Raw genomic sequence first — 21,230 nt, 5'->3', positions numbered from 1 at the left:
AAGCACCTGCCCCTGGAGGACAGCAGCACCCCGCACAGCCCATCAGCCCCAGGGATCCAGGCCTGCCCTAGAAGACTGCCCTCTGCTCAGTGACGGGCGCCCTGAAACCGGCTGCCTGGGGGTGCAGCTGAGCTGGAGGGTGGCTGAGAGCCTGGGGCCCCGCACCCCTTAACTCCTGGTGCAGGAGCTGAAACTCAAGGCCTCATGTGCAGACTTGTGGAGCCTGGAGAGCATGGGCAGGTGGGCATGTGCAGGTGGAGGTCTGCGGGGCAGGGCAGCCAGGCAGGTTGCCAAATGTGGGTCCTCCTAGCTGGGGCTCCGGGCTGCAGGGACTCCTGGGCCGTGGCCTCTGTGTTTGTTATCTGTACTTCATAACAAATTACCACAAATGTAGTGGCTAAAACCACACCCAATTACCTTCTTTGGTCATGAAGCGGCACAGCTCCCCGCTCAGGGTCTCAGCAGATTGAAATCCAGGTGTCAGCTGGGCTGTGATCTTGCCTGAGAATCAGGGACCCCTTCCACACCACGTGGTTGTTGGCAAACTTCAGTTCCTTGTGGTTGCAAGACTAAGGTCCCCATATTGTTGAGGACTGTTGGCCGGGAACCGCTCAGCTCCTCGTCACATGGCCCCCTCCACAGGCAGTTCACACCACGGCTGTTTGCATCTTTGAGCCTGCAGGAGAATTTCTGCAGCTTTAAATCTCTCCCTGCAGGGAAGGTTGGACCCTCTTATAAAGGGCTCGCCTGATTGGGTCAGGCCCACCCAAATTATTATTTGAATAATAACAATCGGCCAAGGAACGTAATCTTCATCGCCTTCGGGGAAACCCGAAGCTCAGGGAGGGCAGGGCATACCAGCATATGAAAGACACCCACTGCTGCGTGCTCCAGGACACACCATGTTGGAGAGAGGCAAAGCCTAGACTTGAACCTACATGGACCCCCACCTGGCTGCCAGCAGACAGGTCACACCAGCTACACAGCCTGTGACTGACAGCCCCGCTTCCCAGCCAGGGCACTGGACCCCCAAGGAAGCCCGAGCTGACTGCTAGCAAGCTCCCCTACAGGGCATCACAGACGGTGCAGAGCCTCGTCCCGGGGCATCCTGCCCCCTGCAGACCCTCGGGCCGGCCTGGACGCACCTCTCCGTGCCCTCGGGAGACCCGCCGCGGCCTGCTTGGACCTTCTGCTGATGGGGGGCTCCCTCTTCCCTGAGATGAGCTCGCCCACCTCCGGAGACCTCGGCCCGGGGGGAGCTCAGCAGAGACGCACCCAGCTCCTGCATCTCCCACCTGGCTGCTGTTTGGAGGCGATGGACTGCTGTGGCTCCATTGTGATATTGAAGGTGGCAGATGCTGTGCATCCTTGTGATGGTCACCATCCCTCTCTGAGCCTCAGTTTCCTCATCCAAAGCTAGGGACCTCAGATGAAGCCGGTGCAGAGAAAGACATGGTCTGCAAGGAGGGGACAGCATGCTGGGGCGGAGCTCCAGGGCCCCTCAGAGGTGGGGCTGTGTGACTCTGAGCAGGTTGCTGTCCTGCTCTGTTTGGGAAAGTGGGTGGAGGGCCTTCAGAGAGCATGATTTTATCTCCAGGAGGGGCCGTTTGTTCCCCATCCCCACATGGGATGCTCAACCTGAGCCTGGAGCTTGTGCACAGTGAGTACACGGTGAACCTGAATGAGAAAGGAGGGGCCCTCTTTCTAAAACTGGGGCAGTGGGGCTTCTGGGCTGTGTGCCTACTACGTATCGGGCGCATGCCCATCTCACATCCACTCTGCTGAAAGTGGGCCTTGCCGCCCGGAGCCCCGGCCTTCGAGCAGAGCAGGACTGGAACCCAGGTGGCCTGGGGCCCAAGCTAGCTGGGCGCTGGCCTCCACCCGCCTGCTCCTTACCTCGGCTACAAACGGGGTGCTGGCTGGCTGCCCTGTTTTGCGTGCCCACTCTGTGGCCGGCACACGGTCTGTCTTCATGCTCAGAACCTTGAGGTAGGGTTTGTTTTTGGTTACAGACAAAGAAGAGACTGAGGGTCTGAGAGGTTAAGCGACTTGATAGGAGTGACTCAGCCTTTGGTTCAGTGTTCGGCAGCCTGCGGCGGCTGGAGCTCTTCCCACAGTAATGAGCGCCGTTAATAAGAAACAGGCAACGCTAAGCCTGGGGTCTGGCACTGAGCTGAGCCCTCTGCTCCTCGAATCCTCAGTTCAACCCCAGATCCTGAGATTAGCAGCCTCGTTTGAGTTGTGACCAAACGAGCTCAGAGAAGTCAGCTTTCTCAACCCAAACCCCGCAGCCTCTAAATGAGGGGCTGGGATTTGAACCCAGAGCCTCCTCTGGGCCTCCAGTTCTGCTGCCCAAGAGCAAGGGGTCCCGGGACGCAAGGCTGGGACCCCGGGCGGGAGGGGCAGCTGGTAGAAGGTCAAGGAAGGCACGGATTCCAAGGCAGGTGGAGGGCCAAGCGTGACCGGGCCGCCGGCCCCACCCCACGCGGCCTGGCCGCAGGCCCAGCCCGGGGACGCTGCCCAGCAGGTCGCTGTCCCCAGAGACGTGCCCTCAGGGCGATCGTGATGGCGCTTGCCTTCGTCATGTCTCCATGTTCTCAGTTACAGTGCGGACTCCTCCCCACTTTCCAAACCCACCCAGCCCACAAAGAAGGCAGCCTGGGGTCAAGGTTAGATGTTTGTTGGCAGTTCTGCTAGGCTGGGGAGGCGCCAGTTCTGGGAAGCTCTCTGCTGCCCCCTGGTGGGGGAGGCCTGGGCGGGGCCTGCAGGAGGGGCGAGGGAGTTGGGGGCCCTCCCCAACTCCAGGACTAGAGGGGGGATGACGAGCTCCCCTGCCCGCCACCCCGACCCCACCCGGGCCTTCCGGGCTCTGCCGCCTCTCCGCCTCTCCGCCTCCCCGCGGCACAGAAGCAGACCAGGGCTCGGCCCCACCGGGAGCCCTCTCCAGGCCTCCACTTCCCGCCGGTTGAATGAGGGTCTCGGGGCGGGAGACGGGAAGTACGGGTCTCTTTGGGGACGTGAGAATGTTCGGAGCTGGACAGTGATGGCCGCTCAGCACTGTGAACGTGCTGAATGCCACCAAACCGTTCGCTTTAAAGGGCTCATTTTATGTTATGCGAGTTTCACCTCATTAACAAGAGAAGCTTGGAGTAGCGCCCTGGGGTGCGAGCCACCGGGATGCGCACAGCCTCGGAGCCTCGGGTCCCTGTCTGTAAACTGGGGAGCAATTTCAGCCCTGCCTAGATTCCTGGCCCCTGGCTCGTTGCTGGGAAGAAAGGGAGAGGGCAGGGAGGGCTAGGGTAGGCGGCCCAGATTGGGGACTCCACGCAGGGCTGGAGGCTCTGCTACCTTGCATCCTGAGGGCTGACCAGGGGCTGGAAGTGGCACTGGTCATACTGGGCTGGAGGACACCGGGATAGGGGAGCACTTGGGCCCCCTTCTCCTGTTTCCATCCCTTTCAGGACACAGACGAAAGGTGGAGAGGTCTGGAACCGTGTACCCGCCCTTGGGTCCTAATAGAACACATCACTTGGGTCAGGCTGGTGGGGTGGTGCGGTGGTCACTGCGCTGGGCTCTGGAGCTCTGCCCCTGACTCCTGCTGTGTGACTGTGGGCAAGCACCTGACCTCTCTGTGCCTCCGTTTCTTCAACTGTGAGTGGAGGTAACAGTCCCAAGCTCGCAGGGCAGAGTGAGGACTAAAGGCTGAGCGCAGTGCTGGACACGGTGAGTCCAGGGAAGGGAGAGGGCGCCCAGCGAATCCCACGGCCGACTGTCTCTGCTTTAACAGGCAAGAAAACGGGTTTGAAGGAAGGACGTGCCCGAGGCTGCATGGTGAGTGGCCGGCTGGGGAACCTGCCCGCACATAGCTGAGGTCGGGGTGCAGCAGCAGGGTGGACCCCAGGGCTAGAGCCTGGTCCCCAGATGCTCCCCAGGAGGCAGCCCAGGGAGGGGACCCTGCAGACTCCAGGACATTTCTGGAAAATCCATTTATTTCTATTTGGCCCCGAGCATCGTGCCTCTGTTTCCCAGAATGAGCCACCTGAGACACTGGGACAGACCGAGGCCACGTCTGCAAAGATGGGGCTCAGGAATGGGGGTCGGGGACCAGCCAGGGTGCCCGCCCGCAGCACCGCACGGGGGCCAGGTGGCCCCGGCGGATGTTGAGCTCGGTGGCGAAGGTCCGCGCCTTCTGGTAGAAGAAGAGGGACTTCTCGCGATCCAGGAGGAAGTTGTGGTAGACAGCAGCGAGGCGCGTATAGATCTTCATCTGCGCCTTCTTGTTGCCCAGGTCCACAGCCGCCGCCAGCGCCAGCTGGTAGTACCCGGCCGCGTCCATCGGGTCCTGGAGGGGAGACGCATGTGACTGATGTGACAGCACCGACCTGGGGCGGCAGTCCCGCCGAGCTGTCTCCCCAAAGGCTGTGCCCCACCTGCCTCCCAACCCCGGGGCTGGGTTCCAGCAGGCAGGATGCTTGCTCATTCGTTCACCCCAGACGGGCCACAGCTTCGGTGCCCCTGGACTGGCCCTGCATGCTTCCCCCGAGGAGGCGCCCATCTGCTCCCCAGGGCTGCCCCAGAGAGACCAGAGGTCTCTAGGGGCCTGGACGGGCGTCTTGGGGGCCCTGGTCCCTCCTGCGCTCCGGACCCCAGGATGTGCCTCCTTCCCACCCTGGCGCCAAGGCCTTGCACCCCCGTGGTGCCCAGCGCCCCCTCCTCCCAGAAGCCCCTTCCCCGCTCACCCCTGGGGCCTCTGGGGGGATATCTACAGCTTCCCCTGGAGCTGAGGTGGGTCTGACCAGTTGCTCTGAGGCCCCCGGCAGGGCCCGCCCCATGGCATGACGCCTGCAGCACATGTCCACACTGATGCCCACACGGCCGCCTTCCCCGGGCCAGGCCAGAGCAAAGCACCACACAGGTGTCAGCTGTCCGCATCCCCTGCAACCCTGAGGGGGCGTGACTCCCCCCAGGACATGGGCTCCCATATCAGATGCATCTTTGCCTCAAACCCAACATCCCCAGGCCGGGATGTCCTCCCAAACATAGCCTGTCCATTCCTGGGTTTACCATGGCTCCCAGGACCAAGGACAAAGTCCAGAGCCACCAGCCCTGGCTCCTCACTGCCCCCCATGCAGAGCAAGGACCAGAAGAAAACTGAAGCAGGTAAGTGAAGCAATTCAGTGAATACAGTCCCAGCGCCGACCATGGCCTGGGCCTCGCGTGGAGCCGGAGACACAACTGCTTCTAGGGGCAAGAGTGAGCGCAAGTGCCTGTGCTGGTGCAGAGGGAGGCTCAGCGGCCTGTGGCAGCCCCAGGAAGCCGGCTCTGCCTGGGGTGGGTGGCAGGGCTTCCTGGAGGAAGGGGCATCCCAGCAAAGTGGAAGGAACTGGCCAGAACAGCCTGGACAGTACGAGCCTGGACAGTACAGAAGGACGTGCATCCCTGTGCACATGCGTGTGTGCACACATGCGTGCAGAAGCGAGTGGGTGGCAGACCCAGGATTCACACATAAATCTTTCCTATTCCAAACCTTACCACACACAGGCTAAAGGCAGCCTGTTTCAGGGAGACCAGCAGCAAGACGCCGTGAGCCCCTCGACCCCAGAGCAGCCCTCTCTTCCTCCTCCTGCCCCGTCCCAGGCAGTGGAGCCCCTGGGTCACACGCAGGGCACAAGGTGACCTCTCTCCCTCCTGGACACACGGAGCATGGCGCTGGTGGTCCTGACGGAATTCCGAAGCCTCAGCGTGGTCAAGGCAGCCTGGCCCTGACTGAGCAGTCACGGCAAAGCTGTGGTGGTCGTGCAGTTTGGGAAGCCCATTTGGAAGGAAGCGGAGGGTTCTCTGCTCTTTGACCTCAGCCGCAGCCCTGCCCTTTCCTTCCTCCTGGGAGTGACTGCGGACAGATCACCTGGAGGGAGCGAGAGCTCTGCCTGGACTTAGCTCAGACGCCTGGGGCCTGGAGCTGGCCCTGGCCCGGCTCCCTCAGCCCCATCCTGGGCAACTCTGCTCACCTCCCCAGCCTCAGTTTCCCCTTCTTGTTTTGAGCTGAGGGATCTCAGCACAGCTCAGAGCTGAGATACTGACCCAATCGCTCTGAACGCGGGTGGTACATGCTGGCTGTGGCCCCACCCTCAGACCGCCCAGGGGCAGAGAGAGCTCAAGGCGTCGAGCCCAGGTGAGATCGGCCACAGTCCTGTTCCACCACCAGACTCCAAGCCCAGGAAGGTGGGCACTGATGCGGAGAGAGTGAGCAGGGTTGCAGGGTCTTAGGGTCACACGGTGTGGGGTCCCAGAGTCCCAGGCCCACACGGCCACAGGGATGCAGGGTCCTGAGCACTGAAGCCCCCTATGTTCTCCTAATCCTATCCAAATTAGCTGGCGGTGCCGAGCCTCAGTCCCCTGTCTGTCCTATGGGGGTACCAGCTCCTCCTGCAGCAAAGCATTTGAAGAACCAGTTACACGAATCCTGGACACAAAGAGCCTGAACAGTACAAGCCCGGACAGTACAGAGCCCGGACTGTACAGAGCCTGGATCACACAGGGCCTGAGCCACGTAGCGCCTGGACTGCTCAGGGTCTGGACCTCAGTGGGGCTCAGCTGCAGTGGTCACGGCTGCCCGTGGAATCCTCCAGCGCTGCCTGGCTGACATAGAAGGATGCAGTGACTACTTCTGACCACCAGGTGTCGCCAGTGCATAGGCAGGCAGGGGTTGGGGTTACCGACCAAGTGGGGGTCCTCCAGGGCCTCCCCAGCTCCTAGATGCCATTCGTTGGGTAGGGGGAGGGGGAGAACTCAGCACCTGGGCTGGGGCACCCTCACCCCTCAACCAACACGAGCAGGGACGCCGTGCTGGTGCAATGCTAGACCCGGAATGGGGGAGATGGGGGGCCTTCTGCCCGTGCAGGGGGAGCGATAGCGGAGACATTTCCAGACCCTCATCTGCGTCCACTGCGAGGCTCAGAGATGGATGAAAAATAGGTCCCAGCTCCTAACCGTCCAGCTCCGACAGGGCAGGGGCTCAGCCGGGGTGCTTGTGGGGTGGGGTGTCCCTGCTATGAAACTTGGGGCAGGTCGCACCCCACCTCAAGCCCCAATCTCCCTCTCTGTGAACTGGATTGCCGTCCAGGCAATGTGAGGATCCTAGGAGGGGAAGAGCTCCACACAGGCTGGCAGGCTTCCTGGAGGAGGTGCCAGGGTTTGTGCTGGGTCATGGGTCTCTGGGAATAATGATGACCCTTCCCCTGCCCTGGGAGTGTCTTCAGCCCACTATTTTTGTGGCTAACTCCTGCTTGACTTTCGAGACTTAATTTTGCAGTCACCTCCTCCAGAAGGCCCCCCACCCCTACTACACTCCATTTTGTTTGTCCTTTACCTGATGGCTGCTGTCCGCACTGTCACATTTACATGTCAGCCACCCTCACTGACCCTCAGCTCCTGAGGGCCAGGTCTGACCCGCACAGGAGCTCAGACAGTGCCTACTGGCCCCACCTGCTCCTCATAGGGGGCCGATGCTGGAGGAGGACCTGGACCCAGGCCTCCCAGTTCCGGTGCAGCCCCAAGTCCCCTGCAGGGTGACAGCCCCGTGCCCCAGCGCCCGCGCCCTGCCCGCACGCCACCCACCTTGAGGTCGTAGAAGATGATGTCCCCGAGCACGAGGTACACCTTCACATAGTACAGCGTCTCCTCATCGAACTCCAGGGGCGAGCGGCAGAGCGAGAGCGCCTTGAGGTAGAAGTGCTCGGCCAGCTCACTCTGGCCCAGCCTGTGGTGCAGGGCCGCCAGCCGGTGGTAGGCCACTTGCTCGTTCAGTCGGTCCCCTGGGGACGCAGGGGAGGGGCCACGCGTGAGGACATGGCTGCGTGGGGCAGCGGGACACAGGCCAGCTGGGAGCACCCAGGCCAACACCGTCTCAGAGCTCCAAGTGGTCCCCTCCCATCCCCAGACTTGCCTTCCCATCTGTAAAGGGGACCTAAAAATGCCCGCTCCCCGTCCGCCTCGGGGAAGGGGCGCGTCGTGGGTCTGAATGTCCAGCTGCTTGGGCAGGGGGCCTTTGGTTACCGTTTGGACCAGAGAACCCCAAAGTCCCGCAGTCTGTGCACCTCAGGCCCAGGGCCCCGGCAACCTGCAGACATGAACTTTGTCTTCCCTGCTCTATCGTCAGCAGCCCCCCAGCCCCGTCCGGAGGGTGTCCCCAGACCAAGCGGCCCTGGGATCTGCCCCTTCCCACGGCGTGCACTGTGGGGCCTGCAGGCACCTGCTGTGCACCTGCCATGTGCCTGGCCTCTTGGGTTCCCCGTCTGAAGGAAGACAGGACCGCCTGGAACAGCACATTAGGGAGAGGGATGCTGGCACGGAGGGGCTGGGGCTCGGCCAGCCAGAGATGGGCTGAGAGTGGGGAAGGGGCAACGGGTGGGGACAGCATGCAGATAGCTGCCTGGCACTTTCAGGACTGTCCGGAGTGCAGGGCGCCTTGGCCGGCCTCGTGGCCAGCAAGGGAGGGGACAGAGGAAGGCAGTGGAGCCCAGCACGCGGCAAGTGTGGCAGGTCCTGGATGGGGCGGGCAGGCTTGCTGCTGCCCATCTCAGCTGGCCCGTGGGAGAGGTGGCCTGCACCCAGAGGAGCCCAGCCACAGCCAGTCCATCTTTTGCCTTCCACCTGCCCTCGGCCCTCAGAGGCGGAGGCCGGTGGGGCTGGGGTGGGGGCTTACCCAGGGTGATGCTGAGCGCCAGGGCCGTGTGGGCGAACTCCAGGCCCTCCTGCGGGGTCTTCGTCTCCCCAAGCAGGGCTGCCAGCTTGTTGCAGAGCCGCAGCTCCGCCTTCTGGCTCCCGGTGGTCACGGCCAGGGGCAGCGCCCGGTCCTGCGAGCACAGGTGGCTAGGTCAGGCCTCCTATCAGAGCAGCCAGCCCAGGCCTTGTACCCAACTCAGAGCCCCCAGTCCCGCCCCCACCATCCCACTGGAGCATTAAATGGCTCTGCCCACCACCACCCAAGAGAAAGGTCAGCTCAGGGTGTCGTGACACCCCAGGGCCCCTGGGCCCTGAGCAGGTTAGGGTGTGAGACTTACCTACTAGCTACACCACATATCTCAGACCAGCCTGGCCCCCCCAGGGTGAGAAGGGCCCAACCAGGAGGGCCCAACAGCACAACACCCCCTTGGGCTCTGAAAACACCACATTTATCTGCACCCTGGGGCTGAGTCACAAGCCCTGAGCTGGACAGACAGAGGGCGGAGGAGCCGCCCTCCCTGGGAGGCACGCGCAGACCTGGGCCGTGGCCCAGTCCCCATGTGCTGTGTCCTTGGACACGCCCCGGTGCCTCTCTGAGCCTGTTTCCTCATCTGTAAGATGAGGGGACAGGCCTCACATCCATGGGTGATTGGCTTACCGGGATGCAGGCTATGAGCCAAGAGTTGCCTCTGGCCCTCCCCCGTCCTTCCTTGCTCTCTTCCTCCCAGGTAGGGCGTGGGGGTCAAGGTCATCCCCGGCCAAACTGCCAGGAAACTAAACACATGCTTGGGGGGTCCTGCCTCCAGGTGGGGGGCCTCTGCCCGCCACACCTGTGCCTGGGCCCGTTGAGGGACGCCCACCTGACGCCCACCCTCCTGGACGCACAGTGGCCGCTCACCCGATAGAAGGTCACGGCTTTCTCCCGCTCCCAGGTCCCGTTGAAGAAGATGTCTCCAGCCGCCTCAAAGAGCTGCAGCCCCAGGTGGGGGTCCCCCGTGCACAGCGCTGCGTTCTGTGCCACCTGCAAGGATGCAGGGACCCTTCTGGAACCCACAGCACCCCGCAGGGTGAGGTGGCCGGGCCCTCTGGGACCCCTCAGATGGCCCCATGTGCCCCGACTGCACCAGCAAGCCTCGAGGGCTCCTTCCTCTCGACACCTCAGTCCCTGTGCACTCGGGGCCCTTGCTGCCCACTGGGGGCAGGATGGTAATCTAAGCCCCGTGTCGCTTGAGGAGGCCTGCCCAGCTGAGGCCCCAGGAACCAGCAGGTGTGGACTGGCGGCCGCCTGGGACGGAGCGCAGAGCCGGCCTCTGAACCCTGTGGCCACGCCCGGACAACGGCACTCTGGCCAGTTTCACGGGGCGCTCCTCATCCAGGGGCCGTGGGTCCCGCCACCTTCCCTCCCGGGCCCTTAGTAACGCCTGACCACATGTCCCCGTGTCCCTCCCACCAGAGGACGGAGGCTGTCGCCCCTCTGCTGCGCCCGGGGCTGCACAGGATGTGCCAGTGAGTGACCGCCCCGGCCCGCAGTCCAGCCATGCCCAGCAGCGTGCAGCCCCAGGACTTGCCACGCTCCGTGCACCTCTGGGGCTTTGCCCCTGTGAGTCCCGGTGCGGAGACGCCCCCTCCCCGGGTGGGCACTGCGCCCCCCCACGCCCTGCAGCTCTAACAGCCTCCGTGACCACCTAGGCGGACCGAGCCCACCCTCCCGGCTGCTTTACGCCCTGCGGCCCTGGCCCCAGGTGGCATTGTTCACTGAGGAGTCTGCCCCTGTCTCGGCCATAAGCTCCTGATCTGGAGCCTCAGCCCCTGGCTTAGGGGCGTACACAGCAGGTGCTCAAAAAGGAGTAAACCCACAGGGGTCTTGGGCCTCTCAATTTGCTGCCAGTCATGTCACATTCGAGAAAGCGTCTAAAAACAGAGCTTTTCTGAGAAATGCATTTTTTAGGGAGAAACGCCGGGTGCAGCTGAAGCAAATTCTGTGTGTCAGCTGGTGGGCCAGCCTTGGCACATTTATCGAGCACTTGCTGTATACCAACACGCTAGTGGGCACCGTGGGGCCCCCGCCTCTGCCCCCAGAGCTCAGATCAGTATGGATGATGCTGCGTGGTGGGCGTCCAGGGGTGGGGCGATGGCTCGGGCACCTGGCAAGTAGCAGGTGCGCGGCTGTGACTGAGGGATGAGTGAGTGCGTGGTGCACGCCCCGCACCCGCGCACCTGGATGTACAGGTCCACCAGCTCGTTCTGCTGCAGGATGTAGTAGATCTTCCCCGCCTGCAGCCAGGCATGTGCTTCCTTGTCCTTCTTCTGCAGGTCGATGAAAATCCCCAGACTGCGCTTGGTGTAGTCCAGCGCGGATTTGTAGGCCCTGGAATTAGGCGTGGGCCGTCAGAACAGTGCTCCCGGGCTAGCCACCACAGCGGGTGGGCCAGGCTCTCCCCAGGGCCTGTCTGGCGATGATGGACCTAGGATGTCGGGAGCAGGAATAGAGCCTGCCCTTCCCAGGCCAATGGGAGAGCCAGGATGAGCACAGCAGGCTCGTAGCAAAGATGGAGACCCTTGGGAGGGAAACAGGCAGCCCCAGGGCCCACCACCATCTCTGTCTTGCCTTCCCAAACGTGGGCCCACATCGCCTCCAGACGCAGCTGGGATTGTGGCCCCTGGGCAGAAATTTAGACACTGTCCAGGCCAGTGGTTTTCCTGCTGAGTGAGTGAGCATCAGAGCCACCCCTCGGCAGAAGGGAAGAGGGGAAGCCAATCAAACACAGACTGCAGGGCCCTATTCCGGAGCTGCCAGCTCCGGAGGTCTGGAGTGAGGCCTGGGAGGGAGCATTTCCACCTAGCGCCAGATGGCGTGGGCACTGATGACCTGGGGCCCCCACTTTGAGAAGCATCGATCTAGGGCGCTGGCCCATCGGTCCTGCCGTGAAACCGAGGTCCGAGGATGATGCTGGAGGCCGTCTCCCAAGTCCTGGGAAACCTGGCTCCTTCCCTGCTCCCAGGGAGCCCCACACGGGGGGGTGTCATCAGAGACTCTGCTGGCCCTCCCTGCAGGCAGTGTGGCCCCACCGTTTGTAGCCAGCCCCAGTCAGGCTGTTCTGGGCGGGCTTCACACGGGACATGCAGACTTGAACCTCTGCCCCGGGAAGCAGGCGGGACAGCCGCAGTCCTCCTGTGGACGAGAACCCTCCAGGCACTTGTGGCTGCTGTCCTCCAAGGGGGCAGATGAGGACCAGACCACCCCGCCCACAGCTGGGCCAGTGGGGTCAGCTTGCAGAAGCCACCGTGGCAGGAAGAATGGCCAGAAACACGCACTCTGCCTCCCCGGGGGACAAGACGAGGCCTGCTGGCCCACAGCCCGTCTGACGCTAAGGAGCGAAGTGGCACCTGAGGAGGGGCTGTGCTGTGTCGGTGGGCCAGCCTTCTCCCCGCCCCGCCCCGCCCTGCCCCCGAGGGCTGGCCCTCACCGCTCGGTGCCCAGGGACAGGTAGAGCTGGCCGAGGGTCTCCAGCAGGTGCCCCTCCAGCACTTTGTCAGCTGCCTTGCGGGCCAGCGAGAGCTGGAACTCGTGGTAGACGACGCACCGGGCCTCGCTGGGCGTGACGGCGCTGTAAAAGTGACAGAGCCTCTGGACGGCACGCAGCTGGCCTGGGCGGGAGACAGAGGAAGAGGCCACATCACACGTCACAGCGACGTCTGCTGGGTCAGAGGCCCCGGCCACATGCCTGCCTCGCCACGCCTCTGGGAGCTGGGGCCATGGCACACGGGGACAGGCTGAGGGTCCCACTCAAGGTCACACAGCTGGCGGGCATTCCTTGCTGGGGCCCCGCAGGGCACGTCCTGGGTGCGTGAGAGACAGCAGTGACCACTTTTATAACCCCAGGCCGGGCTCTCCCGGCGCATTAGGACGCTGTTTCTGCATCACAGAACTCCTCCCAGCCAAACAGGGGCTGCCCTCACTCAGAGCTGATGACCCCATGTTGCCGACAGACCAGCAGAGTTCAAAGCTGAGTACCAAGTCTAGAGCACACGGCATGCCGTGGAGACAAAATTCAAATCTGGCTCCGGCATTCCAAAGCCAATGCTCCTTCATGAAGCCAGCCTCCAAAACCAGCGTCTCACTAGCATCTCCTAACACCAGAGGGCTGGGATGGCTGGGAGCTTCCTTTATTAAAAGTGACCCAGAGAGGAACAAGGTTAGAGACTTGAGCGCCGTGAACCAGCCAGACCTAAGAGACTCCGCGACATGCCCCCAGCAAGAGCAGAACACAAGGCCTCACACACCCGTGGAACTTCCTCCAGGACAGACCAGCGGCTGGACCACAGAACACCTCTCCTTACACGTAAGAAGACTGAAGCCATACAAAGCACCTTCTCCAGCTGCGGTGGTGCGAAATCAGACAGCAGTAACAGAAGGCAGTTTGGGGAATTCATGAGTTTGTAGAAATGAACAGCATGTTTCTTAATACCCAGTGGGCCAAAGAAGAAATCACAGCAGCAATGAGGAGATGCTTGGGAAGAGCGAGCATTTCAGCACCGCCTAGGAGATGCGGAGAGAGCAGTGCTTACAGGGGCTTTGTTGCTGTAAACACCTTCGTTAAAAAAAGAATTAAAATCTCAAATCAAAACCCTGAACTTCTCCCTTAGGAAACTGGAAAAAGGAGAGTTAACCAGACCCAAGCTGGCCAAAGGAAGGAAAAATAGAAGTTCGGGTGGAAATGATGAATAAACTAGAGAACAGAAAAACAACAGAGACAATCAGTGAAACCAAATGACAGTTCGCTGGAAAGGTCGACAACACTGACAAACTGTCAGCAGACTGACCAGGAGAAAAAGGAAGGAGGTGGAAATGGCGAGAATCAGGAGTGAAAGAGGGGCCACTAGCACCGATCTCACAGAAACAAAGGGGATTCTGTGAACAACTGCGCACCGACAAATCAGACACCTGGATGGAAGGGACGAACCCTAGAAGGACACAGACTGCCGACATGGACGGAGAAACGAGCCAGGGCCAGCACCGGGTGACCCCAGGACGCCGCCCCAGCCCTTAGTCTCCTCACTGTTCATATGGAGGAGGGGAAAAACACGCCCCCCCCCGGGCCCCCCAGCTTGGCTTTCCCAAGTCTGAATCCTCTAGTTCCCTGGTGGGAGAGGGGCTCACGGGGAGTTTCCGAGAGGTCCTCCGGGGGCTACGTGACATTGGTGAGCACCGCCAGGACCTGTCCAAGGCCACAGAGCTGGTTGGAGGGCCCAGCACTTGGTTCCTCCTGGAGGTCCAGAGGGTCCCCTTCCAGCCCGGTGAGTGTCCTACATCCCTCAGTGGCTCCCCAGTGCTCTCAGGGAAAACGCCAAACCACAGCCTGGGTTCCTACACCCCTGCCTAGCCCCCAGCCTGAGGTTCTCACTGCCCACCGCCTGCCCCAACCATTCCAAATTGTGCACCTCCCTGCGTGGCCCAGCTCACAATCCTCAGGGCCTTTGTACAGGCTGCTCCTTCTGCCAGCCCCCCATCCCGTGTTTGACTAAACTCTCCTGTCTCTTAGGTCCCAGACTGAACAGACTGGAGCCACCCACCATCCAGCTGAGCACCTGCTTTTGTGGCTCTTGTGATCCCAGGCACCTGTTTCCAACGCTTGGCCGCCAGCCCCCTGCGAGGCTCACTTGGGTCTTGTTGGCAGGTGGAGCCGTGCACAGAGCCTGGCATACTCACACAAGCTGCTGCTGGACGAAGAAACTTCCCTGCACCCCCTGTGCAGGGGGAGGTATCTGGTGTGCAGGGCTGTTGGGCGATGCCAAGGAGAGAGCACCAACTACAGCATCCAGCGACCAAGACTCACGCCGCTCCTCTGATCGGCCGCTCCTGCCTGGCCGGGGGCAAGCCCGTCTGCCCTACACTGCTGGGACGCCCAGTCTCGGGACTCTCAGCGCACAAAGCAGAGCAGTCCCAGGCAAGCCTGGACAAGCTGGCTGCCCTGCTGATGTCCGGCCCAGCACGGGACACCCTCAAAGCTCTTGCCAGCCCCTGCTGGTTTCCACTACTCAGCATTCTTGGTGGAAAACAGCCGCTCGCCTCTGAATCGCAAACCCCAGGTGTGCTCTGCACAGCATGTTTCCTTTCCAGGGAGCCAGTGTGCCCGACACTTACTCTCCAGGTGGTCTGTCTCCGCGGCGACCAGAAGGGCCCACTCGTAGTAGCACTTGCCCTGGTGGGTGAGCGCCCTGCGGGTGCAGAGGAGCCCCAGCTGCAGGAGAACCTGGGTGAAGTCCCGGCCGCACTCCCCGCTGGGCAGCCGCGAGAAAAACTTCACAGCCTCCCGGAGGTAGTGCTGCGCCAGCCCGCCGGCGCCGGCCTGCAGGCAGAGGGCCCCGAAGTTGGCCAGGACCACCGCCTGGTTCCGCAGCCGGCCCAGGCGCCTGGCCACCTGCAGGGCGCGATAGTAGCCCTCGGCCGCCTGCCGGGTCCTGCGCGTCCTCTTCAGGGCAATGCCTGCCATGTTGGCGATCACGCCCTCCTGGTCCAGGGTGGCCACCGCCGCGTCCAGGACGGACTCCAGGATGTCCAGGGCCACCAGGCTTTGCCCGTGAAGCACGTGCAACCAGGCCACAGCCACCAGGTGGTCCACGACCCAGTGGCCGCCAGTCTGGGCGTCAGCTTCCGCGGCCTGAGTCATGAAGGCGATGGCCCTGCCATGCTGTCCGTGCTGGCTGTGCAGCTGGGCCAGGCTGGCCCAGAGCGGGCCACGCAGCGCCGGCCGGGTGTCCGGGGAGGCCAGCGCCTGCCTGAGGTAGTGGGCGATCTGGGAGGGGAGGCGGTGGAGCCAGGGGCAGTTCTGCAGGACCAGGGCCACGCTCCGGAGGGCGCTGCCTGGTGAGCCCCGCGCGCGCCACGAGGCCACCTTGACGCAGCTCTGCGCCAGGTGCGGCAGGCACTTGCGGCTGTAGATGTCGGCCAGGAGCAGGTAGCAGTCCATGGGCCACCCGGCGCCCGGGGACCCCGAGGCCCTGTGCAAAAGCAGCAGCCTCTCCAGGAAAGGCAGGGCCTCCTCCGGCTGCTTCAGGCGGGCGTGGTGCTTGGCCAGCAGGAAGCAGGCCCTGGCCTCGGCCTGGGGGCTCCGGCCACCAACGGCCCTCCGCAGGGCGAGCCTCAGGAGCCCCGACTCTGCCTCGGTGCTGCAGACGTGGCCAGGCGTCCCCAGAAGCAGGGCCAAGGCCTTCGGCAGCACCTGTGCACCCTTCTCCGGGTTCTTCTGCCGCAGGTGGACGGAGGCCAGGTTGGTGTACACGGCCACCGCCAGGATGAGGTCACCGAAGCGGCCCCCCAGCGCTCCCACAGCCTCCTCGAAGTACACCCGGGCCTGGGACAGCTTCAGCCTCCTCACGCACAGCCGCCCCAGGACGAAGCAGAGCCTGGCGAGGGCCATGGGCAGGCCGGCCTTCTTGGCCGCCTCCCGGGCCCGGGCCAGGCGCCGGGCCAGCTCCTCCTCGTCGGTGGAGCCGCAGAGCAGGCTGCTGAGCGCCGGCAGGGAGAGGCTGTACAGGCCACGGAAGACGGCCTCGGACCCGGGCGCGTCCAAGAGCAGCAGCAGCGAGCCCAGCGCCTCCGGGTCGGCCCCGCCGTCCAGGTGGAAGGGCTGTTCTGTGTCCGGCGGGCTCGTACCACTGGACACCCTATGGAAGTCCGGGGACGCTGGTGCCTCAGGGCAGCCCTGGCAGGACTTGCACTGTTCGAGAACATTCTTCACCTTCTTCAGGGTCTCACGTGGCTCCTGGCTCAAGCCAGGCGGAGGCATTTCTGCAAATTACCGAAACCCCCAGATGGGTTAGAGTCTGTTCTGGGTCCAGGCCGGGCAGGGGCGTTCCTCCCCAAGCCGCCATGTCCCTGTCATTGGAAGTTACAGATACTACGTGCCCCCGGGGCTGCCGTGAATCTCCCACAGAACCAATAAACCAACCACGGCGGAGGACAGTGGCGGCTGTGTCCATCTGCACGGCTCTAGCCCCGGGGGCTGTTCCAACAGGAAACACTGAGCACAGCTCCCAGACCCCCGGGCACCCCCTTCCTCTTGGCTGATTCGGGAATCTGAGGCCTACTAAAGGGTTAAAAAAAAAGAGTGCTGGAGGGCCTGGGGCCGTGGAGCTGCCCAGGCTGCCTGCTGAGGGACTGTTGGCTTTGGATGGACTCAGGGCCCCAAGGCCCGTCCAGCCTTGAGGAGCAAACAAGCTACACTTCCTGCTGGAAAAACACAGGATTTGAAGGGGAATTTGGAAGGAAGGAAGGAACCAGGACCTAGAAACTTCTGTCTCAAGTTCACTTTTAAAAAAACATGTTCAAGACTGTCTCTTTATTCTTCTGTAAAAGCTAGGAATTTAAAACATTAAATGTGGTTGAGCAGTAAGCGTCAGACTTGACCAAGCGCTGGATTCGCTAAGAAGCACCCGCTCCCGGTGGAGGCCAGTGGGCTCCCATCGTGTGCTCCCAGTGCTGTCCTGGTCACCCTGCCTCCCACGGCTGGAGGAGCCTTTGCTGCCAGGACCTGGGCAGGCGGGAGAGCCTCCCCTGAAGGCAAGTCTGCAGCTTCTTGGAGGGAGGGCCCCGGGGGACTGGCTTCCAAGCCTCCTCGCCCGCCCGTGTCCCACAGTGGCCCATCTGTGTTTGTGCTTGGACAGTTCCCATTTCCCGGGAAGCTCAAAGGGTCCCCGGGCACTTGTGTCCCCAGGCCTCCCAATGCAACCCCTCTGTTGTGGGAGAGATGGAGGTGTGGAGGGAGAGACGGGGGGTGTCCTTGAACCAGGCCCCCAGGGGAAGGAGCAGACCCTCGCGGGACTTCCCCAACATCAGTCTCCAAATTCAGTGCCCCCAGCACCCCCGCACCCATCCGAGCAGCTCACGGGGCAAATTTCAGCTGCTCTAAGTTGCATGAAAGGAACCCTGAGTCAGGCATGAGCTCGGGCAATGGAGGGGGTGCCCCACCTTTGCTGGGGACAGGGCCGGGGGCTGGCATGTTTGTTGGGGACCCACTGCAGCAGTGGAGGGATGGTTCACCTCCACCTCATCCAACCTCCCCTCCCGGGCTGGACTCCCTGCCCACCAGCCCTCCCCCACGGAGGATGGAGGTCTGCAGCCAGTGCCCACTCAAGCCTAGCTCTGCCACCTCTGCCCCCTGTCACCCCGAGACCACCCCCGTGACCAGAGGGACCCCGGGCTGTGTGGGAAGAACCTACCATGTATTTTCTGCTGCTGAGGCTCAGCCTCTTCTAACATGTCTGAAAAGGGAGAGAAGGGAGCGTCACCCTGGGGCCAGTCCCCCTGGACCAGGGATGTCAGTGAGGGCCCGGATACTGACACCCTGACACCAGCGCCCCTGAGGGGAAGCAGGCTGGGGCGGCAGCGAGGGGCGCCGGCCGAGAAGCCTTGTCTTCCAGAATGTGCTCCTGCCCCATCTCCTCCCCCCTCACCCCCACCCCCGCAGGACTCCATCCGCCCTCAAGAGGCTGCCGCCTTCCACCGCTGCCCTCTGGGAACAGGAGTCACACGCCCCCCGAGGGCTGCCCCGGGTTCCGGGTTCCGTGGGCTCTCCCAGGGGCAGGGCGGCCCCTCTGGGGTTGAGCCCCTCCTCATCTGACTGCCTGCCCATTCCCATGCCTCAGTTCCCACCCCCTTAAAGCGGGCTGACACTGACAGCCCACGGGGTTGCCAGAGAAACCCAGCGAGGGAAGAAGAGCTGTAAAAAGACACATGAAGCGCCGTGTGCTGTCGACCACATAGTCCTGCTCAGAGGACCCCACAACACCCCGAGCAAGGTCGCCACGCGGCTTCCTGAAGAAAAGGAGGTCGTAAGCCAGGCGGGCTTGAACCTGACCGGCTACGGTCAAATGTGTTTGTCTGTTGAGGAGGAGGAGCCGACTAGAGGGATCTAGGAAGCAAATCTCATATTGGTGGGAATGCGTGTCAGCCAGCGGCAGAAAGGATGTGTGTGGACACGTGTGTGTGTGTATACGTGTACGCACGTGCGCACACATGCGTGGATGTGTAGGTGGATGTGTGTGTTTTCATGTGTGCCCCTGTGTGTGTACAGTTGTGTGTGTGCAGGGGTGTGTGTCTGCATTTGTGTGAGTGTGTCTGCACGTGTGTGTCTGCACATGTGTCTGTCAGTGTATGGTGTGTGTGCACGTACGTGTGTGTGCATACCTGTGTCTGTGTGGGTGTGCACACACGTGCACGCACCTCCGTCTGGCAGGAGAAAGGAATGAGCTGTGCAGCCACATCCCTGTAGGGGGACTGGCGAGTCGCTCCAGCACTGTCCCCTCTGCCACATTTTCTTTCATTGTGGCCGTTGACACACTTCCTTCACCTATGATTTGCACTGCAGCCCCAGAGAAATCCTTTCCTAAACTGAGGGCCTTGAGATCAACAGAACAGCATTGTGTTCAGGAGGTGGCCACCCTGAAGTGTAGCCCCGGCCACCCAGAGGCCAGGCAACCCAGGCCAGACCACAGCCTCGAGAGCCCGGAGTCCTGATCCGATGGTGGGGAGGGAGGTCCCCCTTACACGGAGTGGGCAGAGGGCCAGGGCAGGGCTGGCCGGAACAGAACCGGCCGGCACGCTCGCCGCCGCCCCAGCGCCCGGAGTGAGGGAGGCCTCGGGCGGATGGGGGGCTTGGGGCCGCTCTCCTGCGCCTCCCTGGCTCTGGCCCTGTTCCTCCCTCTGTGTCTGGCCTGCCTGGCCTTGTGTGGCCCTACCTGCCCCAAAGGCAGCGACAGCACTTGTAGAATCCCCTTTAAGTGCCAGGGCTGGTGTTCATGACCATGGAATAGCAGAGGGAACAGAGCATTCCCGAAGGGAAGCGGGGTGGGGGCCGAGGGGTGCTGCTGTGAACAGTGCATGAGGCCAGAACCATCCAACACCCTACTGAGGAGACGGTCCAAACTCCCGGAGCCCAGGGTCGATGGCACAGGGTGGATGGGGTACCAGTTAGTTCAGCCTTATGGGAAAGAGGCTTAGCTCTGCACCCTCCTTGTCTTTCCAGGAATCTGCCCCAAGAGAACTGTCCTAAACCCTCAGCTATAGGGTGTAACCGGCTGCCGGTCCTGAGATGTCCCTGCAGCCAGCGTGAGGTGGGGGGAGGAGCAGCACCCCCCGCCGGAGCCCCCCTACACCTACCCAAGCTGTACGCAGTGCAGATGTCAGTGCCAGAAGTCCTCATCAGCAGCTGCCTGGCATCCTTTTCAGAAAAGCATCCTTCGCTGCTGAAGAAAGACCTTTCTTCTTCATTGAGAAAAATTACATTTTCCAAACTGGAAAAAATAAAGTGCATGTTAGATTGCTCTTTTCCAAAATAAACATTTCACACTAAGACCCTTTTCTACTCCCTAACTTGACAGACAGTCCCTGTACACCTGCCCTGTGCCTAGCGGTAAAAACACCAGGATATAAAAAAAATAGATCCTGTTCCCAAGGGTGCTTTGTCTTGCTGGAGGCAGACACCCAGGAGTAGGGAAGGCTGTGATAGATGCAGCAGGTCACAGCATCCTGGGGAGGTAAGCTCCTGGACAGCCTTCAAAACCCCACCTCAAATGCCCTTTCCCCTGCAAGGCTGGCCCTGACAGTTACAGGCAGACCTGATCCCTCCACAATGAAAGCGCCCACAGCGCCTCACATGACTTCTGCCAGTGCTTTCCCCAGTGCCCAGCACGGACACAGGGCACTTGTGTGCTCTGAGAAGTCAGGGTGGGGAAAAATAGGAAGGAACAGAGGGAGGAAGAGGGGAGCAATTTCTGCTTATAGGACCAAGTCACCAGCAAAATGCAAGACTTTCAAATGTACTTTGGATGTACTTAGAGGGAGCTATTTTGAGAAGTTCAAGAAAGCCTCAGGGCAGATTGTGGGATATTCGACAAAACAGCAGGCTTCTATTCCTTACAAATGTCAGTGTCCTAAAGGACAGAGACACCGAGGGACTGTTTCAGATCAAGGAGACAAGACTGAAGAGATGGAGAACTGGTAACACGTAGTCTGGAATTTTCTTTGGCTGTAGAGGGAATTACTGGGAAAAGTGGCAAAATCTGAATAAGGCCTGCAGATGACAGTATTGTAATAATGTTAACTTCCTGATTCTGACAGGTGTGTGTGGCTATGTAAGCCATGTCCTGGTTTTAGGAAACACACAGTGCATTCTTTAGGAGTAAAGGGACATCATGCTTGCAAATAACTCCCAAAGAATTTAGGCAAAAAAATTGAAAAAAAAAGAAGAGGAGAAAGTAAATGTCATAACATTAACATCTGGGCAATCTGGGTGAAGGATATGCAGGAATTTTATGCTCTCCTTGCAACTTTTGTCTAAGTCTGAAATTATGTCAAAATAAAGTTAAAAGAAATGAAGAATAACCACAAAACAAAGGATGTAAGTCCAGATCTGGAATAGGAAAGACGCTCAGTAAACGTCTGTAGAGTGAAGGAAAGGAGTTGGTAGGGCTTCTCCAGCTGTAAACAGGACCAATGGCACCAG

The 21,230-nt window shown here is 61.4% G+C and overlaps 1 protein-coding gene across 8 annotated transcripts in view; it reads right to left on the bottom strand.

The window, feature by feature from the left end:
• Positions 1–3,978: 3,978 nt before the first annotated feature.
• SH3TC1 (SH3 domain and tetratricopeptide repeats 1) overlaps positions 3,979–21,230 on the bottom strand; it is a 36,798-nt gene continuing 19,546 nt past the window's right edge. For all 8 annotated transcript variants that reach the window (XM_072946781.1, XM_072946789.1, XM_072946797.1 and 5 more), the window contains 9 exons: positions 19,886–20,019; positions 17,947–17,988; positions 14,870–16,516; positions 12,192–12,372; positions 10,942–11,092; positions 9,623–9,745; positions 8,705–8,855; positions 7,618–7,814; positions 3,979–4,342 (listed from right to left, as the gene is read on the bottom strand). In XM_072946781.1, coding sequence (XP_072802882.1) covers positions 4,085–4,342; positions 7,618–7,814; positions 8,705–8,855; positions 9,623–9,745; positions 10,942–11,092; positions 12,192–12,372; positions 14,870–16,516; positions 17,947–17,988; positions 19,886–20,019 — 2,884 coding nt within the window. In that variant the 3' untranslated portion in view covers positions 3,979–4,084. The remainder of the gene's footprint in view (positions 4,343–7,617; positions 7,815–8,704; positions 8,856–9,622; positions 9,746–10,941; positions 11,093–12,191; positions 12,373–14,869; positions 16,517–17,946; positions 17,989–19,885; positions 20,020–21,230) is intronic.

Source organism: Vicugna pacos, chromosome 2 (assembly GCF_048564905.1).
Source record: "Vicugna pacos chromosome 2, VicPac4, whole genome shotgun sequence".
Taxonomy (NCBI): Eukaryota; Metazoa; Chordata; class Mammalia; order Artiodactyla; family Camelidae; genus Vicugna; species Vicugna pacos.
This window is presented reverse-complemented; position numbering and strand designations above follow the sequence as displayed.